We start from the raw sequence: 21,735 nt of genomic DNA on the forward strand, positions 1-21,735 counted from the left end.
CTCATGAAAAGGGCACTTCCTGTGGCATGGTGGTAGCTCTGACCTGTCCCTCACCAGCCCGCTTTGGACCGGCAGCAATGGTACCTCTTTAGTACGTGGATTGCAGGTAGCTTCTGAAACGTCCTATAAATGGCTCAACCTTCTCTCTCTATATATATACCGTATATAAAATAAATTGTGGACCCCAGCAGAAAATAAATGCAACAGCTGCCTGAGGTATTATCCTGGGGAGTTTCACTGCAGAAATTTCATTGGCATACTTCTGTTCCCTTTTTAAAAAATGCCCCCATCTCCCCACATTTGAAGCCACAGAGAAGAGTTCAAGGGGAAAGCGAGACACAGAGGATTCCCATCATTCTTTTGCCTTATTAGGCTGTAGCCTGGGTCTAATTTTGCAATATTTAGCCAAGGAACGGCGGCAGGAAACTGCTTTTGTGGGAGACAAAGGGTAGCTGCGAAGGGAGAGGCAGAGAGCGCTGAAACAGAAGCTGCGCTGGGGTGAATCATTTCCCAGCCCCATCTCCGCCACTGTGCTGCAGCGCCAGAGAGTTTGCAACAGGTGTGCTCGCCATTCCCTTTTAAGAGCACATGAGTCTCCGAAGGGAGGCTCCGGCTTTCTGAAGTCGGGCACACCCTTCCCAATGAAAACGAACCTACCTCACCGCTCAAGTGCAAAATGAGCACAGAGAACGTGCAGGGAAACCAGCTACCTTATAGAGCGTGCCGGGATTCGGCTCCGGGAGATTTCAAAATTGTGGCAAGAACGCCTGCGAAGGGCTCTGAACCCTCAAAACACGCTGCAGATGCCAAAGGTTACCCCTAGCCACCATTTCACTGGCAAAGCGTATTTGCTCCCTATGCCACCACCTCCCTGCCACAAGATGGCCAGTCGCCCAGCCTTTGGCCTCGGAGAAATCCAAAACTGCAAGCTTGAAGCCTCCCACACAGTAGCACTTAGCAGTGCCGGCCAAGGCACTTCAGCCAGTTTGCTCTAGCGTCAGGCTCATGTGAAGTGCCACTTGTCGGGAGGCTGCCTCCTCTGCCTTTTCATCATGGAAGAGGGGGAAAGGGGAGATCTGAAAGCATGGAAGGAGCCCAGTTGAACAGACTGGCACTTCTGCCAGGAGAGGCATTTAGGATGCCAAGGATCTGGCAGGAAACAGGAGAATGTTCAGCATTCACTTTCCGAGCAGGGTTTTTACTTAGCACTTTTCTTCATTTTTTAAAAAAAAGGCTTAAAGAGATCCAATTTAAGATTTTTTTCGGGGCGGGGGGCGGGAGGAAGCAGAAAATTCACATTGCATCTGTACTTGCCGATCACCAGGAGGCCCAACCCACTGGGAGGTTCTCTCCTGCACAAGCCTCGCTGAGCTGGGCAGGAGTTCCCATCCATCTCAATGGGGCCTGTGCAGGAGAACCTCCCAGTGGGCTGGGCCTCCTGCAGCAGCCAGACCTGTGAGCCTTTTAATCTGTTGCTGGACAACATCTGCCGCCTGAGGCAAACCACCGCACCTCATGCCAGGGCCGGCTTCAAGAAATCACGCTTGGCTCAGCGGTGCCCCCTTGGTCCAAGACCAGCAGCAGGGCAGCCATGTCAACAAGGCAGCCGGGTTACACCTGAGTAGCTCCTGAAGCTGGCTTGCTTTTGAAGTAAAGGGGGAAACCCCACAACGCACACTAGAGGCATCTCCACACAGGGCAATGTTTTTTCCAGAGTGGCATGCCTGCGGTCGAAGCTTCCTTTGTGCTAGTAGCAAGACCGTGCTCTCTAGCCCAGCCTCATCCTGCACCTCTGCTCCACTTCTGATATTGTTTCCATCAACCTCTGCCTTTCTGGCAGTCCTTGGTGCCCGTTGCAAGGAAGCCAACTCCTTCCTCCAGACGTGTCATTGCTGCTCTGGCAAATCCATCCAGCTTAGCGCTGGCCCAGGAAATTTTGCTGTTTGCTATGGAGCCCAAATGGCACCCCACCCTCACAGCCAGGGTTGCAGAGCCATTCGGGCACCAGTTCCTGTTTCTATCCATTGCTCGCACTCCCACTGTGGTACAGCCTGAAATGGGTTGGTCCATCCTGCTGGGTGGCACTGCTGGTTTTGACCAGCCTTGTGGGTGGTCCTGTCAGGTGTGGGTGTGTTCACCTGCATACACCTATCAGTCCCACATGAAGGAAGGGACCACAGAAATTGTTGCAGGAGACTAAAAAGCTCTGCCTCTATTACCTAAGTGCCTATTGAGTGCCACTGTGCAAAACAAGCTGTTTCAGTTTACCCAGGATGCGGAGCACAATGCTGAGCTTCCTGCTGGATTCAATTTATGTTTCCAGCCCTCATGGGGGCCAGCCCAGGAGGCAATTTCGGTGTCTTTCAAAGGCCCTGCCACTCCCCATGGCTTCCATTTCTGCCGTCCGCTGCATAGGAGGCCAAATCTTTGCCACTACTATTCTAAGTCACTTGGCTACTCATCAGTAGAGAGTAATTTTGGCCCACCGTTTCTGTAAACGAGATTTTGTAAAGAGATTTTTGTGCAAATGTTTTCACCTGCAACTGCTGACGACCGGTGTCAATGCAACCCTTAATCACACACACACCCCAACAAACTCACAAATAACCCTCATGCACAGCTACCGGATCCAACTATACAGATGAGCCTCCCTGCTGAAGATAGCAGATGTAGGAATTTCAATGGGCAGGCATTTTGCAAGTGTGCTGTTTAGCCAAGGGGTAGTCGAGATGGGGAGGATTAAAAACCCTTTCCCCCACCCCCGCCTCTATGGAAACCCTTCCTGCAATGAAGCACCTTACTCATCAAGCAATCCAAAACTGGGGTTGTCTCAGCACAGCACCCGCTCCGCCCCATTGTGGCATCCTGTGCAACACCAAATCTCTCATGATCAGCTTGCCTTGTATACAAAGCCAGGGGAGCCATGTAGGTGGCATTCCTGCTGACATGTCGGTGGGGGGAGGTCTGTGATACGCAATATGTTCAATTAAGGAAGAACCACCAACAGAGCTAATTGCCCTCTTTTCAGCTGGGGTTATATTTTCCTCTGCCACTTTGATGCCTTAACTGCCGGTTGCATTTCAAGAAAGGCAACAGTCACAGCTGGTTTGAGACTGTTGGGATTTTTCTTTTCCTTTCTTCAGTTTGCACTTTCAACATTCTCAGGATTCCTCCTCCACCACCCCAGCAGAACAGGGATCTTTCCTTTCTTCCCAAGCTGCGGATTTCCAGATCTAAATATAATTTAACAATATTTGCAGAGTAACATCATGGGAAATCAAGCGGTAATTCTCTCCACTTGCCAGGGGATTGTGGCGGGAGGTGGAGGGAAGAGAGGAAGCGAAACAGAGTTTTAAAAGGAGCAGAGAGTGACGAGGAAGGGAATGAACACACAACCGGATTTAGGTTACAGAGCCCCGTACAGAAGCAACGCTTTGAATTATACATCCAGCTATGAAAGTTTTAGTAGATAACAGTTCATCCTCTCCTGGCATGTTCTTCTGAAACAAAAAGTAGCAGCAACAGCCAGGAGAACTTGGGGAAAATCGAAACACAACACACACAAAATGTCGTATTCGGCAGAAACTGCCTTGCCATGAGCAGTTTACTCGTCAAGCGGTGCCTGGCGTCTGTTAAGAAGAGATGAAGCCCTGTAGCAGGAAGAAGAAAGGAGGGGGATCTCTGTTGGTTTGCGGCTGGGCAGGGAAAGTGGGGCAGCTGCCATTCTCTCTGTGTGCATGTACTCTGGCGTCGCCTTGCAGTATTTGACAAGCACATGAAACCATCTGAAGCCTGAACAGGAAAGGCCAACAAACTAGAGTTAAGTGACCTTATTTCCACAGGCTGCCAAGGGAAGCCACAGACGCATTGTCTTGCTGGAGGAAAATTAAATCCCAGTGGAATTTGCAACTCAGAATGGGGGGGGGGGAGAGAGAGAGAGAGTAGACAAGAAGGAAATTCCTCCGCTTACTGTTTCACCACTTCATCTGTACCTGACCCTCTTTTATGAAGGACATTTGAGGGAGTATCAGCAGCCAGGTCAAAGAGAAGGGGTGAAATTCCCACTAGGAAACACAAGTCGGGATAACCGTGTGTGCAATCCTTGCAGGGATGACGCCCGTTCCACCACAATCCAAAATATGAGAAGAACCACTTTGCATAAAGAAATTCCCAGGGCCTGGCATCTCGAGGGGAAGCTGTGCTGAAGCCCTGGAGAGCTGCTGCCTGTCGGCACTGGGAATACTGAGCTAGAATACTGACTCAGGATATAAGGCAGCCTGTTCCATGTCCAGAGTGAGGACAAGCCGCCTAACCAGGGGAGTCAGCGCAGACAGAGTCGCTAATGCTCTGTGCTTAAAAATAGCATCGAAACACTGTGCCACAGTAACCCAAATTCTATAAACTGAATTCTGCTACCATTATAAGTTAGGGGTTGCATTCAGTGCGATCCATGCATGAGCAGAACAGGCATATGACACTCACAGAATGCTATTCCACTCTCTTTTCTATTCCGCTGCAGCCCCAACGCACAACAGGAAGCAATTCCTTACGCTTCCTGCAATGATCATATGGCAACGCACAAACTGTGCGCTGGCCCTGGGATGCATTGGGCCACATTCATGCAGGCGCTTGGGCAGACCTCTCCCGTTTCAGCATTGTATGTAAGAGGAGATCAACTCTTAGATCAGGATTGGGCAAGCTTTTTCTTTTCTTTTTTCTGTTGAGGACACTATTCCCTCGGGGGCTGCATGCCAGCAGTGGGCAGAGCCCCCCCCCCCATTTCCCTAACTAACTAACCTAGAACACAAATGACGCTGCTTCAGATTAATAATAATTATTATTATTTATTATTTATACCCCGCCCATCTGGCTGGGTTCCCCCAGCCACTCTGGGCGGCTTCCAACAAAACACTAAAATACAGAAATACATCAAACATTAAAAGCTTCCCTAAACAGGGCTGCCTTGAGATGCCTTCTAAAGGTCTGGTAATTGTTGTTCTCTTTGACCTCTAGTGGGAGGGCATTCCACAGGGTGGGTGCCACTACCGAGAAGGCCCTCTGCCTCGTTCCCTGTAACATTAGAACATGGTTAGGCAAAGTAAGGCCCAGGGGTCGGATCCGGCCCAATCGCCTTCTAAATCCGGCCCGCGGACGGTCCGGGAATCAGCCTGTTTCTACATGAGTAGAATGTGTCCTTTTATTTAAAATGCATCTCTGGGTTATTTGTGAGGCATAGGAATTCGTTCTCTTCCCCCCCCCCTCAAAATATAGTCTGCCCCCCACACAAGGTCTGAGGGACAGTGGACCGGCCCCCTGGTGAAAAGGTTTGCTGACCCCTGGATTAGAGCACCCACTCTGATGCAGGTCTACTCACAAGGGAGGAGTGTTTTAGTGCAATAGACCAAGACAGCTACTTGTTTTGGAAAGCAAGTGGAAGGGATTCCTTTCTGACTTTTGATGCACATATGGTAGAAACCCAATTGGTTCTCAGACAGGTAGTAAAAAAAAGCTTTCCCCCCCTCCCCCGGCCAGGCGGGGGGGGGAACCATGTGTTCGTGTGTATATAATTTTATCAAATAAATGGAATGCACCTCTAAAAGCCAAGAAAAATAATGAAGAAACAAACAGGAACGAACTCCAAAGTGATAGAAGACTGGGGCAGCTTCAGGAGGCATTGGGGACCATGTGTATTATTTATTATTATTATTATAATCATCATCATCATCATTATTATTGGCAGACAGGGATCGCAGGTTGCCTGCCTATGCCCTAGATACAGGTAGGTAGCCGTGTTGGTCTGGTGTAGTCGAAACAAAATAAAAAATTCCTTCCAGTAGCACCTTAGAGAACAACTAAGTTTGTCATTGGTATGAGCTTTCGTGTGCATGCACACTTCTTCAGATACACTGAAACTGAAGTCAATAGATTCCCACATATAGTGAGAGGGGGGGGGCACCACTCAGAAGGGTGGTGCCCTAGACACTCTTTCCCCATCTTCTTCCATGACCACATCAGCCTTCTAAGCCCCATGCTGAAGAAAAGCCAGGGTTGCAAGCCCAAGAGAGCTTCTGCTCAAAGAACCCACTCTTTCCCCATCCCCACAGTCAGAATCCCTCTTTCGCTATGAGTGGGCCACACACAGCAAAGAGCCTGCAAAGTTGCCGTGGGACTGCTCTGCTGCTGACTTATATGAGGCCAAAAACCGTATATCAGGCACCAGCATGAGCCCACCGCTGATTTAATGACATACAGAATGAAGCTTTTAGATTTTATATTATTTTATCTATTTAATTTGTTAAGATTTATATACTGCCCTTCATCGTATTTGATGTGTGTTGGAAGCCGCCCAGAGTGGCAGGGGAGACCCAGCCAGATGGGCGGGGTATAAATAATAAGTTGTTGTTGTAAGATCTCAGGACAATTTACAGGGTAAAATACAGAAGTCGCCAACCGCAACTACTGATTTAGCTGTCCTGGCTGGGAGTTGTAGCCTGAAGCACTTGGAGGGCACACACCAGGGCTGGTGAAGGCTGCCTTCAGGTGTTCTGCAGGAGGCAACCCTCTCTGGAGGGTCTTCCTGGGGTTCAGGATCAGCTTTCGGGGGGTGCAAAGGGCTGCATGCATGGAATAGTAGGCAGGACTCTGGATCCTGGCTTAGCCTGCAATGCACCATGTCAAACTAGAGGCGCGGGGAGCACACAAACCATTTAAAACTGAACACGAGTGCATTTACATCTAGCTATGGAAAATGCAAGGATAACCTGTTTAATCATCTTGGGGAAAGGGGTTAATCTCCCTCACAAGGTCTTAAGTGAGGATAACATGGGAGGAGAGAACGATATACTCCCCAGGGGAAGATCAAGATAAAAAATGTAATAACACAGCGAGCCTCTACTGTCTGGATATTGCCCCAGCCTGATCACCTGCCGTCTGTGTTGTTGCCCCACAGCCCTCATCTCTGAAGCCACCCGGGGGACAAAGGGACGGTTGCCGAGATGCTGCAGGAACACACATCTGGACATGGGGCCAAATACAGGTTCATCTGAGCCTGGGATGAAAGGAGGCAAGTCTGAGGTTGGAATGAGGCAGCTAACACCAAAATGGCAAGCGCAGGCACTTAACGGAACTCGCCTTGTGTCATGACATCACAACACTGCCCCACATCACTGGATAGTGTGGGGAGGGGGGTGCACATCATTAAGACACGGGGCAGGTTGCAATAAATGTTGTGCAGGGGAGAGAGAGGGAAGAACGAGGCACACAAATGCCATTTTCATGGACAGTTGCCTGTTTGGAGTAATGGGTAGCTGCAGTCTTCCACAACTCTTTCAGAAAGCAGTATCCTTCCATCTAACCAAATAAGGCCTAAAGTCCGAGTCTCGCTGGTCCCAGATCCAGCAGATCTTGTACTTCCTGATTCTTCGCATGCTTCCAGGTTGCACCCTTGGCGCAAACAACGGGGTCAAAGTCTGCTTCACAAATTATTTTATTTCCAAGCACTGCTTCCTTCGAATGGGAGACATGGCTGGCTACCAACTTGGATGGCTTTAAAAGAGGATTGGGCAAATTCATGGAGGAGGAGAGGACTATCAATGGCCATTAGCCAGGATGGCTATGATCTGCAGCAATGTTTCTCAGAGTACCAGTTGCTGGAAACCACAGGAGGAGAGAGTTGCACTTGTGCTCGGATCCTGCTTGCTGGTTTCGCACAGGCATCTGGTTGGCCACTGGAAGAAGAGGGTGCTGGACTAGATGGGCCATTGGCCTCATCCAGAAGGATCTTCCTAAGGTTTTAGGGCTGCGAAACTGAACCGTCAAGCCTAGAGAATCAAGTTCCTAATTGTGGGGCTGCGGGAAGAGAAGCAGACTGACTGGGTCACTCTGGTTTGTTGGCATTTGTCCACTTCACACACACACACACACACACACACACACACACACTTTTCAACTTTTGGGTTTTGGCTTTCTTCCCCGCTGCAACAAGATATCTGAATATGAGGCAAAGGAGTAGGGAATGAGAACTTTCAAAAAACAAAACAACAGGCTCTCGGAACAGAGGGAGTATTCAAAAAGCGGAATATTTGATCTTTGTGTAAGAAGTTGCTCTACCTGTCTTGTGAACGAATGTGGCTTTTCATGTTTGCAGCCCTCTCCTTATATGGAGAGGAAGCAGACATCCAACTGAAAGAGCCAAAGAAAAGAAAGAAGTTGAGCAGGAGGGGGGGCACTTTCCACTCCCAATGTATGTGGCAGCTGTACTGTATATCTTTTGGCACCTCTCGAATTACTACAGTGAAGCAGCTCACCAGTATACAGCAAGGAGCTAGGGAGAAACTCAGAGAGAAGGGCTCTTTTGAAGTCACGCTGGAAAGTGCGGAATGCCATTGAAATTAAGGAGATGACTAAAGAGGGCGGCTGGGACAGTCCACTCACAGCAGCCTCCTCCTCAGGGGGAGGCAGGATGGAAAACTTGTGTAATCCTTAAACAATTTCTACTACTTTCTCCGAGGGTGAGCCCTGGTCACAAGTAGCCTTGGGAGTAACCCACTCGCCTGTGGTGGGTTAATCATCTCAGGGAAGGAAGCCTTTTTGTCAAAGGGGGGGGGGGAGCTGGCTCTGGTTTCAGGCCAGAAATTCCTGTAAAAAGGGGAACATCAAGAATATAGGCTAGTCAATTCTGCAGACTTATTTGAAATATTGGTCTAGCCGCGCCATGGATATGCCAGTTTGCAACTTCCAAGAGTTTGGCATGTCACAAGGAATGAGAGGAAGAGTAGCTAGACTTCTCTGCAACAATCCTAAACCAATCCTGATTTTCATAAAATCATACACCGTAGAGTTGGACCAGGGACTCAGGGGTCATCTAGTCCAAACCCCTGCAATGCGGGAATCTCAGCTGAAGCATCCATGACAGATGGCCATCCAACCTCCGCTTTTATTTATTTGTTGTACTTATAGCTCACCTTCTCTTCCAAGGACCTCAAAATGCAACACAGGATTTCCCCCCCTCCACATTTAATCTCCCACAGCAACCCTGTGAGGTAGACCCCAATGCATGGCCCAAGGTCACCCAGTGAGCTTCATGGTTGTGTGGGGATTTGAACCCTGTCTTCCAGATCCTTGTCTGACCGCCTAACCATTACACTGCACTGATCTCATACAACAGGGGTCAGCTAACTTTTTCAGCAGGGGAATGGTCCAATGTCTCTCAAACCTTGTGGGGGGGGGGGCGGACTATATTTTTTGGGAGAGGGAGAACAAATTCCTATGTCCCACAAATAACCCAGAGATGCATTTTATATAAAAGGACACATTCTACTCATGTAAAAACACACTGATTCCCGGACTGTCCGTGGGCCAGACTGAGAAGGCAATTGGGCCGGATCCGGCCCCTGCGCCTTAGTTTGCCTACCCATGTCGTATAACTTTGGAGATGGAGAATATGTGTAACACCCACTGGTACGCAAGTGTTGCCTCCCCCTCCGCATTGACTGGGGTGCAGGACCATTATTAAAGTCAGTAGGTTACTGGAACCAGTCATTTAAGAAATTGCAACAGATTTTGCCAATGAAGGCCTAATTACTCCAAATGCATAGGCATTTCTATTAGACCATTTGGATTAATTGCTTTCTCTCCCGCACCTGCTGAATTTGTTTGTCCTGGCTTGTGAACAGCCTCTGGCCAGCGTGGAGTTAGAATAACCCACAGAAGATCAGGCGAAACTTGATGTGTTGCAATTGAGTCCCACCACAATTTAGCCACCCTTTTCCCATGTGACAGCCCTTGTTGTTTTCCGTGGGTTCATTCCACGGTATGGCTGTAATGTAAAAAGGCCCTCAAAGGAACATGGGTGAAACCAATCATAATGGTGCCAATTCTTGGGGGGGGGGGAGAAGAGACCCACAGCGCAGGCCCCACCCACAGGTTTCCAGACCTTTCAACATTGCATGTGCACAATAAGACGTCGCCAAGGAGAAGCAGGCTCTCCAAAAAGCAAGCCTATGATGTGCAAAGCAGTTCACAGCATATTAAAACATCAAATAAAAACAATCCAGAATAAATAAAAGGGAAAATATTTCAGTTCCTTCTCTAGGTAACATTTTGTGTTCCCCATATTTATTTAACTGCTTAATTTATAGAGCTGCCCCACAGCAGAAGGGCTCAAGGAAGCCAGTGTGGTGTAATGGTTAGAGTGCCGGACTAGGACCTGGGAGATCAGGGTTCGAATGCCCACTCAGTCACAAAGCTCACTGGGTGTTCTCGGAGTCAGTCATAGCCTCCTCACCTACCTTGCAGGGCCGTTGTAGGGATTAACTGAGAAGGGGGGTGAACTTCTTGGAGAAAAAGGTGGGATATAAATGCAATAAATAACCTTTTCTGCTGACCTGCTGAAGAGAGCTGGAAGGGCCAGCCAGATGGAGATGTCTATTGCCAACCTGGCATCCAAAGATCTTCAGAGGTCACAATGGAACCCAATCCAGTCGCAAAACGCACCTGGCTAATTTCTAACACTGCACCTAAGTAACAAGTGATCAAAAAGTCTAGTGATTTTTTTACTGTCAACCAGGCCATAAACTCGTAGTTCCAGTAAGTTCTTTTTGCGCAAGTTTCAGCTTCCTTGGAACAAATTGTTTACATCCCATTAATGTGGCTTGTCAGCATGCAGCAAAGGGGCAAGCGACAAAGAGCTGACTCTCAAACTGTTAGACAAGGCAGCTATTTAACCACAGACCTCTTCGACCGGGCGCTCTAGGGCCAAGTGGGCCCTGTTGTAACTTGGCAGCCCAAGAGACGCTCATATGCAACTCGCCTTAGTCGGGACAACTTGGCTTTCTGGATGTGCTCCAATCGAGTGAAATTTAAAACATGATTTGTTACATAGGCAAGCTAATAAGAGATGATTCATCTGCCTGCCCGTCCAACCAGCTCAGGGAAAAAGAAAAGCTTTTCATGGAGTGCTTGGCTATGGCTTCCAAACCACCAGAAACTTGGAAGCAGATCTTCCGACGTACAAGGACAATTTACGGCCGTTGCCTTGCAAGAGGAAGGGTGGGAGGGAAGGAGAAAGGTTAGTATGCTTGAGAAGCCAGGGTTTTTCCTAGCAAGGTACAACCAGCCAGCAGTCACTTATTTTGTCCGCTTTCCTTACAGAAAAGCTTCCAAGATTGGAAAGTTCGTGAAAACACAAAGCTGGAATGCAAACTGGCTTTTGTTTATTTGCAACAGTCTCGGTAGGACAACACAGGAGATGCAAACAGTCACACAATGCTATTGAAATCGTGCATAGCTCACATTCCAACGCAGACCCCCCCCCCGCACTTTCCCTGAGAAATGGACACGTACCAGCCACACACAACTTGCAAACTTCACAAGTGGACACACAACTTCCCAAAGTGACTTTTCATGGCCGTTTTCAGAACGGCAGCACCTCACTGGCCCCCCTCAGTCCAAAAAATTACCATGAGCAAGTTTAAACCATCCCCTGGGGGAGATCCTGCAAGACATCACACCCTTTTATGTTTTGGAGAAGAGTGAACAATTTAAAAGGGTCACTGGCTTTGCAGAGCTTGCCAGAAGCTGGTTAAGAAGTCCTGGGACCAAGAACTGCTATTTGGGGTTCAGCTCAAAGTTGTTGAGCTTTTTTTAGGGAGAAGAGCCCAGTTTTTAGGGGTTGATAAGCTTTGGGGGGGTTCCATTGGGGGGGTTTAAAGGCAAGGGACATCCTTGGTATACACAGATGTGCTATTTGCTGCCCACCTCTGCCTCGTGGGTGAATGGCAACCGCCCCCAACCAGTGTGTTTGCACCAGGACAAACCCAGAGTGCCTGGCCCACTTAATTCAAATCGGGAATGATGGGGAACCTGTTGTGCAGCCCTCCAAGTGTTCGTGGTTTCCAATAATTCCATGCTGGATGATGGGAGATGGAGTCCAACATCCGGAGGACTTCACCCCCTGAATTGAAACCTGGGGTGGCAACATGGAAGCCAGGAATATCATCGGGCAGGGTTAAACTTGGGTATATAAGCTAGGTGCCAAATGGCACTTTGAATCTAGGTTGCGGTCGGTCGCCACAATGGAATATTTATTCGCCAAGGGGTTGGACTAAAGGACCCTCGGCCTCCCTTGCAATGCTACAATTTTGTGATTCTAATATCTCAACCACATTTCTCGACTGCAGATTGCTCTTAAAACAATTCACTTGTCCCAGTGCAAGAAAGGGCGGCACACACAGTGGAAATGGAAATGGTATGAACGATGGACTAAGGCAGAGGGTTTTTAAATCGCGGTTGCCAACCTAGCACACGTAAATCTCCATGTAGTCGCAACTGGACCCACGCCAGCAGCAAAACGCCAATTTTGAACACTGGCATCAGCAGCACAAGCTCTGCCTTCCTGTGGCCTTGAAAAGCTCAAGCAAATGGATCAGAAGGGTAGGCAAACACCACCACCCCTGGATTGCTCACAAGGCACAACCTGATCGCACGTTTGCCAGATTTCCAAACTGAATTAACGCCCTTTACTTTTGCCAAGTAAACTACAGCGGATTTCCCCGTTGTTTGCCAAAGGAGATACAAACTTGCATTTCTCCTCTCTACAATGTGGCGTGATGCTGCCCCTATACTGCACCAAAAACGTTTCCTATCAACTTGGCAATAATTCAGTGTTGGGAAGTGTTACAATGTCTGCCTGCTGTGATTTGCAATGTCCAAGGCAGAGGGGAGAAGGAATCCTCCATTCTCAAGAACTAACAACCTCTTCAAAAATTAAACACAATAATCAGAAATATCTTAAGCACCTGCTTGGCAGCCACAGGCATGCAGCTGGGCAAGTGGGCTGGCATGGTTGAGTTGCAGCTCAACACAGAAACCAAGCAGGCTGCTAGAGACAGAAAGAGACACACCCAGCATAGCAATGCAGACCTCCTCCATCCCTCCTCTATCAGCCACTAGCAGGCTAGTAAGGGGGGGGGGCATATTTGCAAGGAAAGACCACCAATCACCCTTCAAATTGACTTGCAAGTTTTGAAATCAGCAACAGTTTTTAAACAAATGTTTCTGAACCTTCCTCATCAACAGCCATTCTCTCTCCGTACCTTTTGAGGACAATAAATCCGCAAACCACATTAAGATAGTTTCCGGATCACGTAAAAGGGTTGCAGGCCTTGTCCAACCCTTTCAGACAGTAGCTACATTTGTCAATATGAAGCAATCAACACACAGAAACAGGACTGAATTGTCCAAATCCAGCACACCTTAACTTAAACTAATGACTCCTATACACTTGAAGATATTGCGTGCCTAACCACAAGCAACAGGAAGCCACACGACACAGGAATGTCACCCGCTGTTCAAATATTGGCACTAGTGTTTGACGTACAGAAATTGATAGGGTGGCAGCTCACACTATTCCTTGACCTTCGTGGACTCATGTGCCCTAAGAAAGGTGCCCATTTGTCACTTTAAAAAAGCAATATAACCCAGAATTTGCAGCAGAACGCATCATACACCTTTTGCTTCCAAAATAAGCTCAAAATATCAGAGTAAATATGGCTAAACCTCTAAGTTTGGAACCTGTAAAAAAAAAAGTAAAATTGTCATCTTGTGGGGGTGGGGAAAATAACCAGTTTCCTCATCATTTGGGGTAAAAGTGACCATTACAAGTTTGACGTTCCCCATCCTTCAGCCACTTGAGGAAAGAAAGTCAGATTTTCCACTTCCAAGCACACCACCAGAACAGTTTTGGTTGTTGTTGTTGTTTTAATAGAAGAAATCTGAGCTTTGGTTGAGAATGTGACTTAAAGGATGTTTATCAAAGTGTGATCAGCACAGAAGCAGTAGGAGTCTCTCTGGCCAAACACTTTTGCCATAACAATGTTTGAACAAGAGTTCGGGGCCCCGGAGCAACATGGTGCAGAGCTACAGCCCAGCAGGACTGAAATGGCTATGGACAATCGATTCCAGATGGTTACCTAACTGTGCATCCGGTTCACAAAGGGGAGGCTCAGTTTGTTCACGTCAGGGCAATTCAGGAAGTCGCTGAGGAGCCTCGGCTCTCCAAGTGCAGGGCGGAAAGGCTCAGGAGAGGCGAACGGAAAGCCGCAGAGGGACTAAGAGTCAGGATCTCTCCAGTTCAAAGCCCATCCCAGCTTGTACCTCACTGCAGGGCCTTACACAAACCACCCCCACCCTGCAATATGAAGATAATAAATACAGCCCTCCTTTGAGGACTGTGGCATGGATGACGGAGCACCCGAGAGGTCCTTTGGACGCTCTGAACTTTGGATGCCAAGTTCTGACATTCCAAGCTCTGAGCATGGCCTGAATGTGGCAACAGACTCCACACACCCCTTTTTCTTTAATCTGTCCCAGACAGAGGATGGGAGGGAGAAGGCTATTATTGCTCAGTTGCTTGTTAATAATTTCCTCGGAAAAACAAAGAGAGAAGCAGCTCATATCAGTTTTCCCCTGGTTCATACCTGGTGTCCTGATGTTTTGGACAACAACTGCTACCCACCAGGCAACACAGCTGGTGGGAGTTGTAGTTCAGGGCACCAGCTTATTGGGGGGGGGGGAGAGAGAGAGAGCTCATTTATACAACTAACAGCACGCTGCAGTGCAGCACTTTAGGCAGCAAGTGAGTAAAGCGTAGGGACACATGTCTGAAAGGCCTTGCATGAAGCAAACTAACACATCAAGGGAAGTTTTCATAGCCAAGCCTCCGCACAACACCCCCTACATGCATTTTTTATTTAAAAAAATGTGCAAGGGGGGATTTTCTACGAACAAGCATTCCAACATGAAACTCAACCCATCCGATTTTCAGCCTGAAATGGTACTACAGAGGAAAAAATTACAATAAACCTGCAACTGACATGGGGGTTACGTTCCGGGGGTCGCACCTAAAGGCCAGATCCTTTATGATCACAACACATTGGGTTCAATGGTAGGTGGGATTGCAAAAATCTTTTTTCCCCGTCTCCCACCCCCTTTCTGCCTCCATTTTATTTTTAAACTTTCTTTTTCATTTGCCAAGTGTGCACAGCTGAATGTGTGCAAGTTTCAACCTAAGTTTTCCATTCTGGGGGGAAAGAAGGTAGAGAAAGGAATAGATCATCTGTGCAACGACACCTTGAAAGCCCTTCCTCTGGCGTGGAAGCCATATGCTGCCTGGCATGCTTTGCTCTTGGCTGCGCTTGCCCCATAAAAATAGCTCAGGTGCAACGTCACAGTGACAAGGTTGATTCAAAGCCTGTGTCGCCAGGTGTAGTGGGTGGAGCACGATGCTACCGTTCAGCGTTTAAGAGGCTGCACCTTTTCCTTCCCCAGCAACTGTTATGTGAACGAACAGGCTTTCCCTCCAGGCCACAACTATGCCAGAGAACATGGGAAAGTCATTAGCAGCACTGAGCTTGGCTCTCACACAGCAAGCCGTGCCATTAAGTCTAGTGGCTACTATTCTCTAGTATCTTGATTTCAGCCCAGATATTTTTTGGAGGAGGGGAGGCTGAGGAGCGGAGCACACAGGGAGGGTCTTGAAAGCTTGAGGCTTGTTACATCTATTTGAGCAACACATGCTCATTCTATTCAGAAAAAAAATATTCCCGCAAGGACTTTCCTCCTGCCAACTCAGAGCCGGTATAGAGTCCCATGCTTCCTTGAATTTGGCTCCGCTGTTCTTAGCTGAGCCTTAAGACAGCGTGCAATTAAGATAATTAAACTAAATAGCAGATGGCCCACCACCGCTTGCCATACAAATCCAGAGCGCAAATGCTCTGCTGGACAATACAAACGCAACGTCCGCAACAGCCAGGATATTCTTCCAAAGTCTTGGAGTAATTTCGCAGGTGCTGGGGTCTGGCGGGGAAAGAGGGGGGGAGATTTCCCCCTTCTAGCACTCAACAATGTAACTAGGATTTTATAATAGAAATTCTACATGACTTGAGGTTGAAGACAAAAGTGAAAAACGTTGCCCACTGCAGCTTGGAAGGAGGAACGCTGGACCAGAAGCTTGAGGGTTAAGTCCAGTAAAAAAAGAGGTTATTGGAAAATGAAATCGCCACACAGCTGCTATCGATCAGTATAAAGATACAGCTTTTTAGAAAGCACCCTTGTGTATTCCCTCTCAATAATTATAACACTAAATGATATTATATAAAGTGCTTCTGGAGTATTAGCACACATTCGTTCCAGCAATGCTTACAACAACCCTGTAAGGTAGGTTAGTATTATTGTAAAAGGAGGGGGTGCCGGAGCAAGAAGATCGTGGAAACAGCAGAACCAAAAACACCCTAGTTCCCAACTCTTGTCTCCCAAAAGCAGCAGACTTTTTTCTCTAAAACAGGAGCAACTACGCTGAAAGACAACAAACTTCTTTCAACCCCAGCCAGCATGGCCAGTGGTCTGGACACATGTTGGCTACTCCTGCTATGGAAACACACATACAGTACTATGCAACTGACAGAGGTTGTAGACATTGTACAGACACACACACTTCTCAGATCTGAGAGGCACAAGGTGGTGGTGGGGAGGATACCTAAAGCAATAAACGGGGCTGTCTGTTAAAGTAAGCCTTTGCCACACACAAAGCACATGGCTTTAACACTGAGCAAACTGCATAGGGATTTGCTACAGTTAAACAGCGCAGGCAGCTCGGGAATTCAGTCTGCCCCTACAACTATTTCCACATCACAAGCGGCAGATATGAGAGCAGAAACCCTGGCAGCCCAGGATTGGGGGGGGGGGGCAGGCACAATCAATGCAAGTCAGTGCTACTGGACATGACAGCTGACCTCAGGGAGGTGGCTAACAACAGCAGGGGAAACTGAAGGCCTGGCTTTCAAGGGCTGGACTTGTCCAATCAAACCACACAATGATGTGGCTTTTAACTACAGGGGAGCAGGGGAATTAAATTTACCAATCATCTATAAGCAATGCCCAAGGCAGCAAATGTTTGCACTATTGTCATTAATTTATGAAGGCCCTAAAAATGTCTAAATGCTGCACATTTTTTGGAAAATAACAGTCCTTGGCCGCAGGCTTTCAATCTAATAGAGTCCAGACACATTAGGATGGAGGGGGGAGTGGTGGGGGTGAGAGAAAGGGGGCAGTGGGTGGAAAACCCATATACAAGGTAGAACTTCCCCTTCTTTTGCAGCATTTCATGGCCAAGCCACCCCAGTCTGGGGTGTGGGGAGAGAACTGCTACATACACATCACCCATAAAAATGGTCTCCCAGGGGGGGGGTTTCTGTGGTGAGCCAGTTTGTAATTAAAAAACGCTTCCCCAGCAGCTGAGAATGGAAGAGGGATGGGGAGCAGCAGTCATTCCTTCCAGCGGCTCTTCCCCATCCCCCTCTGCAGGATGAATCAATCAAGGGAGAATGCTGGGAGAGGGATGGCTGGCAACACGTGCTCTTCACCAGGCAAGTTAAGCTGCCCCACCCAGCACTGCCTCTCCTCCTCTTCCTTCCACTCCCTTCTCACCCCCCCCACCTCCAGCAACATTTCCATAAGCAAACTCCAGCCACCTTGAACAGTGACTAAGCTGCATCCTGTGCCCTCTTCTCTAGGCCCACACCTGCCCTCCCAACTCTCCATTGCAGACAGCAGCACCTAGAAAACAGCACCCCACAGACCTCACCACCACCCCAGCCAACATTTTGCTCCCTTCTCTCCTCCCAAGAACTCTGCCACTGCCACCCCAACATGAAATAGAAAGGTATCACAACGAAATAACACCCTCCACGTCATCAGAACCAGGATCAGCACGTGCTATTTTCCTCCTTGCCCTATTCATTTCCAGTCCCTAGCCAACTCTTTGCCCCTTCTGCATTTATGCCCCCAAGATGCAGCCCCTGGGTTTCTCCTGTCCAGAACCCACATCACAAAGCACACTGCCAGCCCCCTAAGCCAACAAACCCCACACCCAGAAGTCTCAGTCCTATAACACCTATCTGCCACCCACAATCCTCCACATGTTGCTCGATACAAGGCAACTGCATCTATCTAGGGGGGGGAAGTCTCAATGGGACTGCTTCAGAGTAGACCTGCCACAGAACTACACATCTAAGACTGCCCAGGTCAAAACAAGCCTTCTGATAATCTAGCTTCCCCTTACACCTTGCCTTTGGTGTGCTCTGTCACACTCCTAGATCATGCAATTTCACTTCCACCCCCCAGGATCCACTGAACACCCCCACACAGTGAATACAGATTCAGAACCACTATTTGGCAGACCAGAGCAAGCATGGGCTCTCTGTACCCCGATCACAGTCTACACTGGGGCTCCTATCCCCACCCAAGGCTGCCCTTTGTCCACCATCACCGCATCACCCCACTAGCAAGGTACCCCTGCACCCCAAATGTACCCCTCATTGGGGGGAAAACCCACATGCCCCACCTCTCCCTTAAGGGCACAAGCAGCCAAAAGCTCACACGGGACTCAGAGCTAAGTGCATTTTTTATTATCTGTACAACACCTGGTGCACTTTGGAAAGCGAGATTACAATAAATAACACGCAGACAGCCATTGTCTCCCAAAGCAGCTCAGGGCAATTAAAAAACACACACGAGACAGGCCCTACCACCAGGGCTACACAAACCAAAAAGGAAGACAGGCAGGGGAGGAATAGAAGGGAAAGGTGGAGAAAGGTAAGTTCCTCAAGGCCAGAGCAAAGTGGTAAGCCGCAAATAATTATTATTATTGGCATTGTTTTTATATAGACGCCCTCCAGTGTGTAATCTTGCTGCTGCTGCCTCCACTGCTGATCCCAACACACCCCATCAAAACCCACTGCCCCCCCCCAATCTCTTACCTCGGACTCCCCCCACAAACCTTTCACACTTCTACCTTCTCTATGCCACTGGTCGTCAAGGTGGTCACAACAGAAGCACTGCCACCATGCAAAGGTATGTCAAGGAAGGTTGAGAAATGGCTCCCCAAAATGCACTCTTGGGTTAAAGGCGGATCTCCCGGGTCTGCAAAGGCTGAAGATCGATGCTCCAGGCCAGGCCGTGGAAGCCCTCTTTAGCGATCCCTAATTCCTACCCCACCCTCGGAAACATTTTTTTGCTCGCCCGAGGCAGCTTCCCAACACGAGGAAGAACCCATACGGGAAAAAACCCACTCAGGATCGCGCCACGTTCTCCTAACTCAAGACTTGCAAGCTCCCCCCCTTCGGTCATTTTCTAGCGCTTTAGTTTTCTTCCCTTGAAAAATTTAAACTTGCACGGATTCACATAGACACGCACGCGCGCTCACACACAAGCCCCCGGGAACGACGAGGGAGTGCATGAGACCACCTAAAAATAATAATCCCAGCCCTGAGGTAAGAGAGAAGGGGGCCAAGGGAGCAGCACTTTGCACATGATCAGAGGAACCGTCGCCTCTTTTTTTGTTTTTAAGGTTGTTTCTCTCCCCACCCCAAACCCCTTCCCCGCGCGCGCCGCAGCTGAGGAAAGCGGGAGGAGGAGGGAAGCGGGGAGGCGCCTCCTGGCTCACCTTGCGCTGCTGCTTCTCCCAGGCTGGGTCGAGCAGGAGGTCCCGGTCCCAGTCGTCCTCTTGAGCCATGTAGTCGCCGATGCCCGGTCCGTTGCCGCCGTACTGATAAGAGGGTTGCCCGGCAGCGTGGTAATCCACCATACTACAGTATTCGCTTTGGGGCGGGAGCTTCGGCGCGGAGCGAGCGGCTTCCGTGTGAGGGAGAAGGAGCGCCCAGCTCCGTGCGAGGCGGCGGCACTGACCCAACTGACGACGCGCGGGCACCGCCGCTGCCCAGAGGAGCCGCTGCGCCTGCGCACGACCGCCCTCCCGGACACGCCCCCCTCTCCGCCGGCTCGCGGAGCGGCGGTACCACGGAGCGCATGCGCATCCCTCGAGAGATTAAGCGAGGGAAGGGAGAGGGTGGGGCGGCGGCAAACCCAGCAAGGACCCGCCCACAATAACAACAAAAACAAAAGCGGGACCCGCCCAGTCCTTTCTTATTTAAAAGAGCGGCCGCTCGGGAATGCGAACGGGAGGGCTTTGCGCACGCGCGGGGATGGCCACATCCATCCAGCCGCCCAATTGGCTCTTCTACGCTCCGCCTCTGCTCGTCCCTCGAGGTTCTGTCGCTCAGGGGAGCGGCGAGTTGGGTTTTTATCTCGGTGCGCATGCGCGAGGGCGCCCAGCCCCACCCTCCCTCACCTCGGGGAAATCGCGCCCAAATCAGCCTCTTACGTTCATGGGCGGTTTTAGTATATCATACGTGTTTGTTCTGTATGATTAATATTACTCTTTTTTTCGCAATAGCGGCAGCGCCTCATTAAAAGCATTCTAAATTAAAGACAATAAAAAAATTCCTTCAGTAGCACCTTAAAGACCAACTAAGTTTTTATTTTGGTATGAGCTTTCGTGTGCATGCACACTTCTTCAGATATTAAAGACGTTAATTATAAACAGATAACGTTTAATCACCACGGGATTGTTAATATTCATGAAGTGAGCTTACTTAATATCCCGTGGTGTGGGTATTAAATTAGTACCTATTAATGAGTGTTGTCCAACACAGCAAATAGATAACATGTTATCAGTAAATCTATAATATCCGCGCCTAATCTGCTGGAAAACCATTGCTTACACTCAGATATCAATATAATTGAATTTTAAATGTGTTTTCCCCTGCAAACAGCCGCACCCTGCACAAATAATAGTGATTTATTTTAACATCCTAGTTTGGCCTCTTGAGGAGGCAGGAGGGCACCGTCTTTTCCTGCAGATAAGTTGCTTGGAGACTTGGTTTTCCTGCATCTCAGTTAATGCCAATGCACATTGAAAATAATATACATAAACAACATAAATTGAAACCGCTATGAAAACACTTTTAAGTTGTCTTCCACCAAAAGAATTCTGGGAGCTGTAGTTTGTGGAGGGCGCTGAGAGTTGTTAGGAGGCCCCCTATTCCCCTCAACAAGCTACAATTCCCATAGATCCCTGCAAAGAGGGATTGATGGTTAAACTGCGCTGGGAATTATAGTTCTGTGAAGGGGAATGAGGGGTCTCCTAACAGCCCTTGGGAACCCTTAATGAACTACATCTCCCATCATTCTTTGGGGGAAGCAATGGCTATTTAAAGTGGTATCATAGCGCTTTAAATGTATGATGTGGTGGATGATGACCTCAGAAGGAAGCATAACTGAGGCAGAGCCCGTGCTTTGCATGAGGGAAGGTCCTACATTTAATCCAGCTGCATCCCCAGTTTAAAAACAATCAGGTACAAAGTTGGACAGGGGTTGAACTAGATGACCCTTGGGATCCCTCGCAACTCTACAATCATATGAAAGTGATAGGAAAGACCTGGAGACCCTGGAAAACCATGCCAGTGAGAACAGATAAGGGTCAGGGAGCCTCAGGCCTGGGGGCCTAATGCGGCCCCCATATATCTTTATGTGGCCCTCGGAACTCCTCCTAAAGGACCTGCTTTGCCCCCCAAGTGTTTTTTGCCTGGGTGGAATGTGCCGTTGAACCCTGATCATGCCTCCTGCTTGTCTGGACGTAGAAGAGAAAAGGGCATGTGAGCATTTGCAGAAACTAGCCTACAGTGCAAAAGTAAAATTTATGTTTGTTGCTCTGCTCACTTTTTTAAATAAATAAATAAATATTTTTTATTAGTTTTACAGTAAAACACAACACTTTAAACAAAACAAATGCAAATAAAAATAACAAGAAGAAATAACATTACAAAAATAACAATAAAA

The 21,735-nt window shown here is 48.6% G+C and overlaps 1 protein-coding gene across 2 annotated transcripts in view; it reads right to left on the reverse strand.

Annotated features, from left to right (window-relative positions):
• Positions 1-19,734, reverse strand: part of ACTN4 (actinin alpha 4) — a 107,962-nt gene extending 88,228 nt beyond the window's left edge. For both annotated transcript variants that reach the window (XM_035117974.3, XM_035117973.3), the window contains exon 1: positions 19,502-19,734. In XM_035117974.3, coding sequence (XP_034973865.1) covers positions 19,502-19,642 — 141 coding nt within the window. In that variant the 5' untranslated portion in view covers positions 19,643-19,734. The remainder of the gene's footprint in view (positions 1-19,501) is intronic.
• Between the last annotated feature and the right edge of the window lie 2,001 nt (positions 19,735-21,735).

Source organism: Zootoca vivipara, chromosome 6 (genome assembly GCF_965207765.1).
Source record: "Zootoca vivipara chromosome 6, rZooViv2.hap1.1, whole genome shotgun sequence".
In the NCBI taxonomy this organism is placed as follows: Eukaryota; Metazoa; Chordata; class Lepidosauria; order Squamata; family Lacertidae; genus Zootoca; species Zootoca vivipara.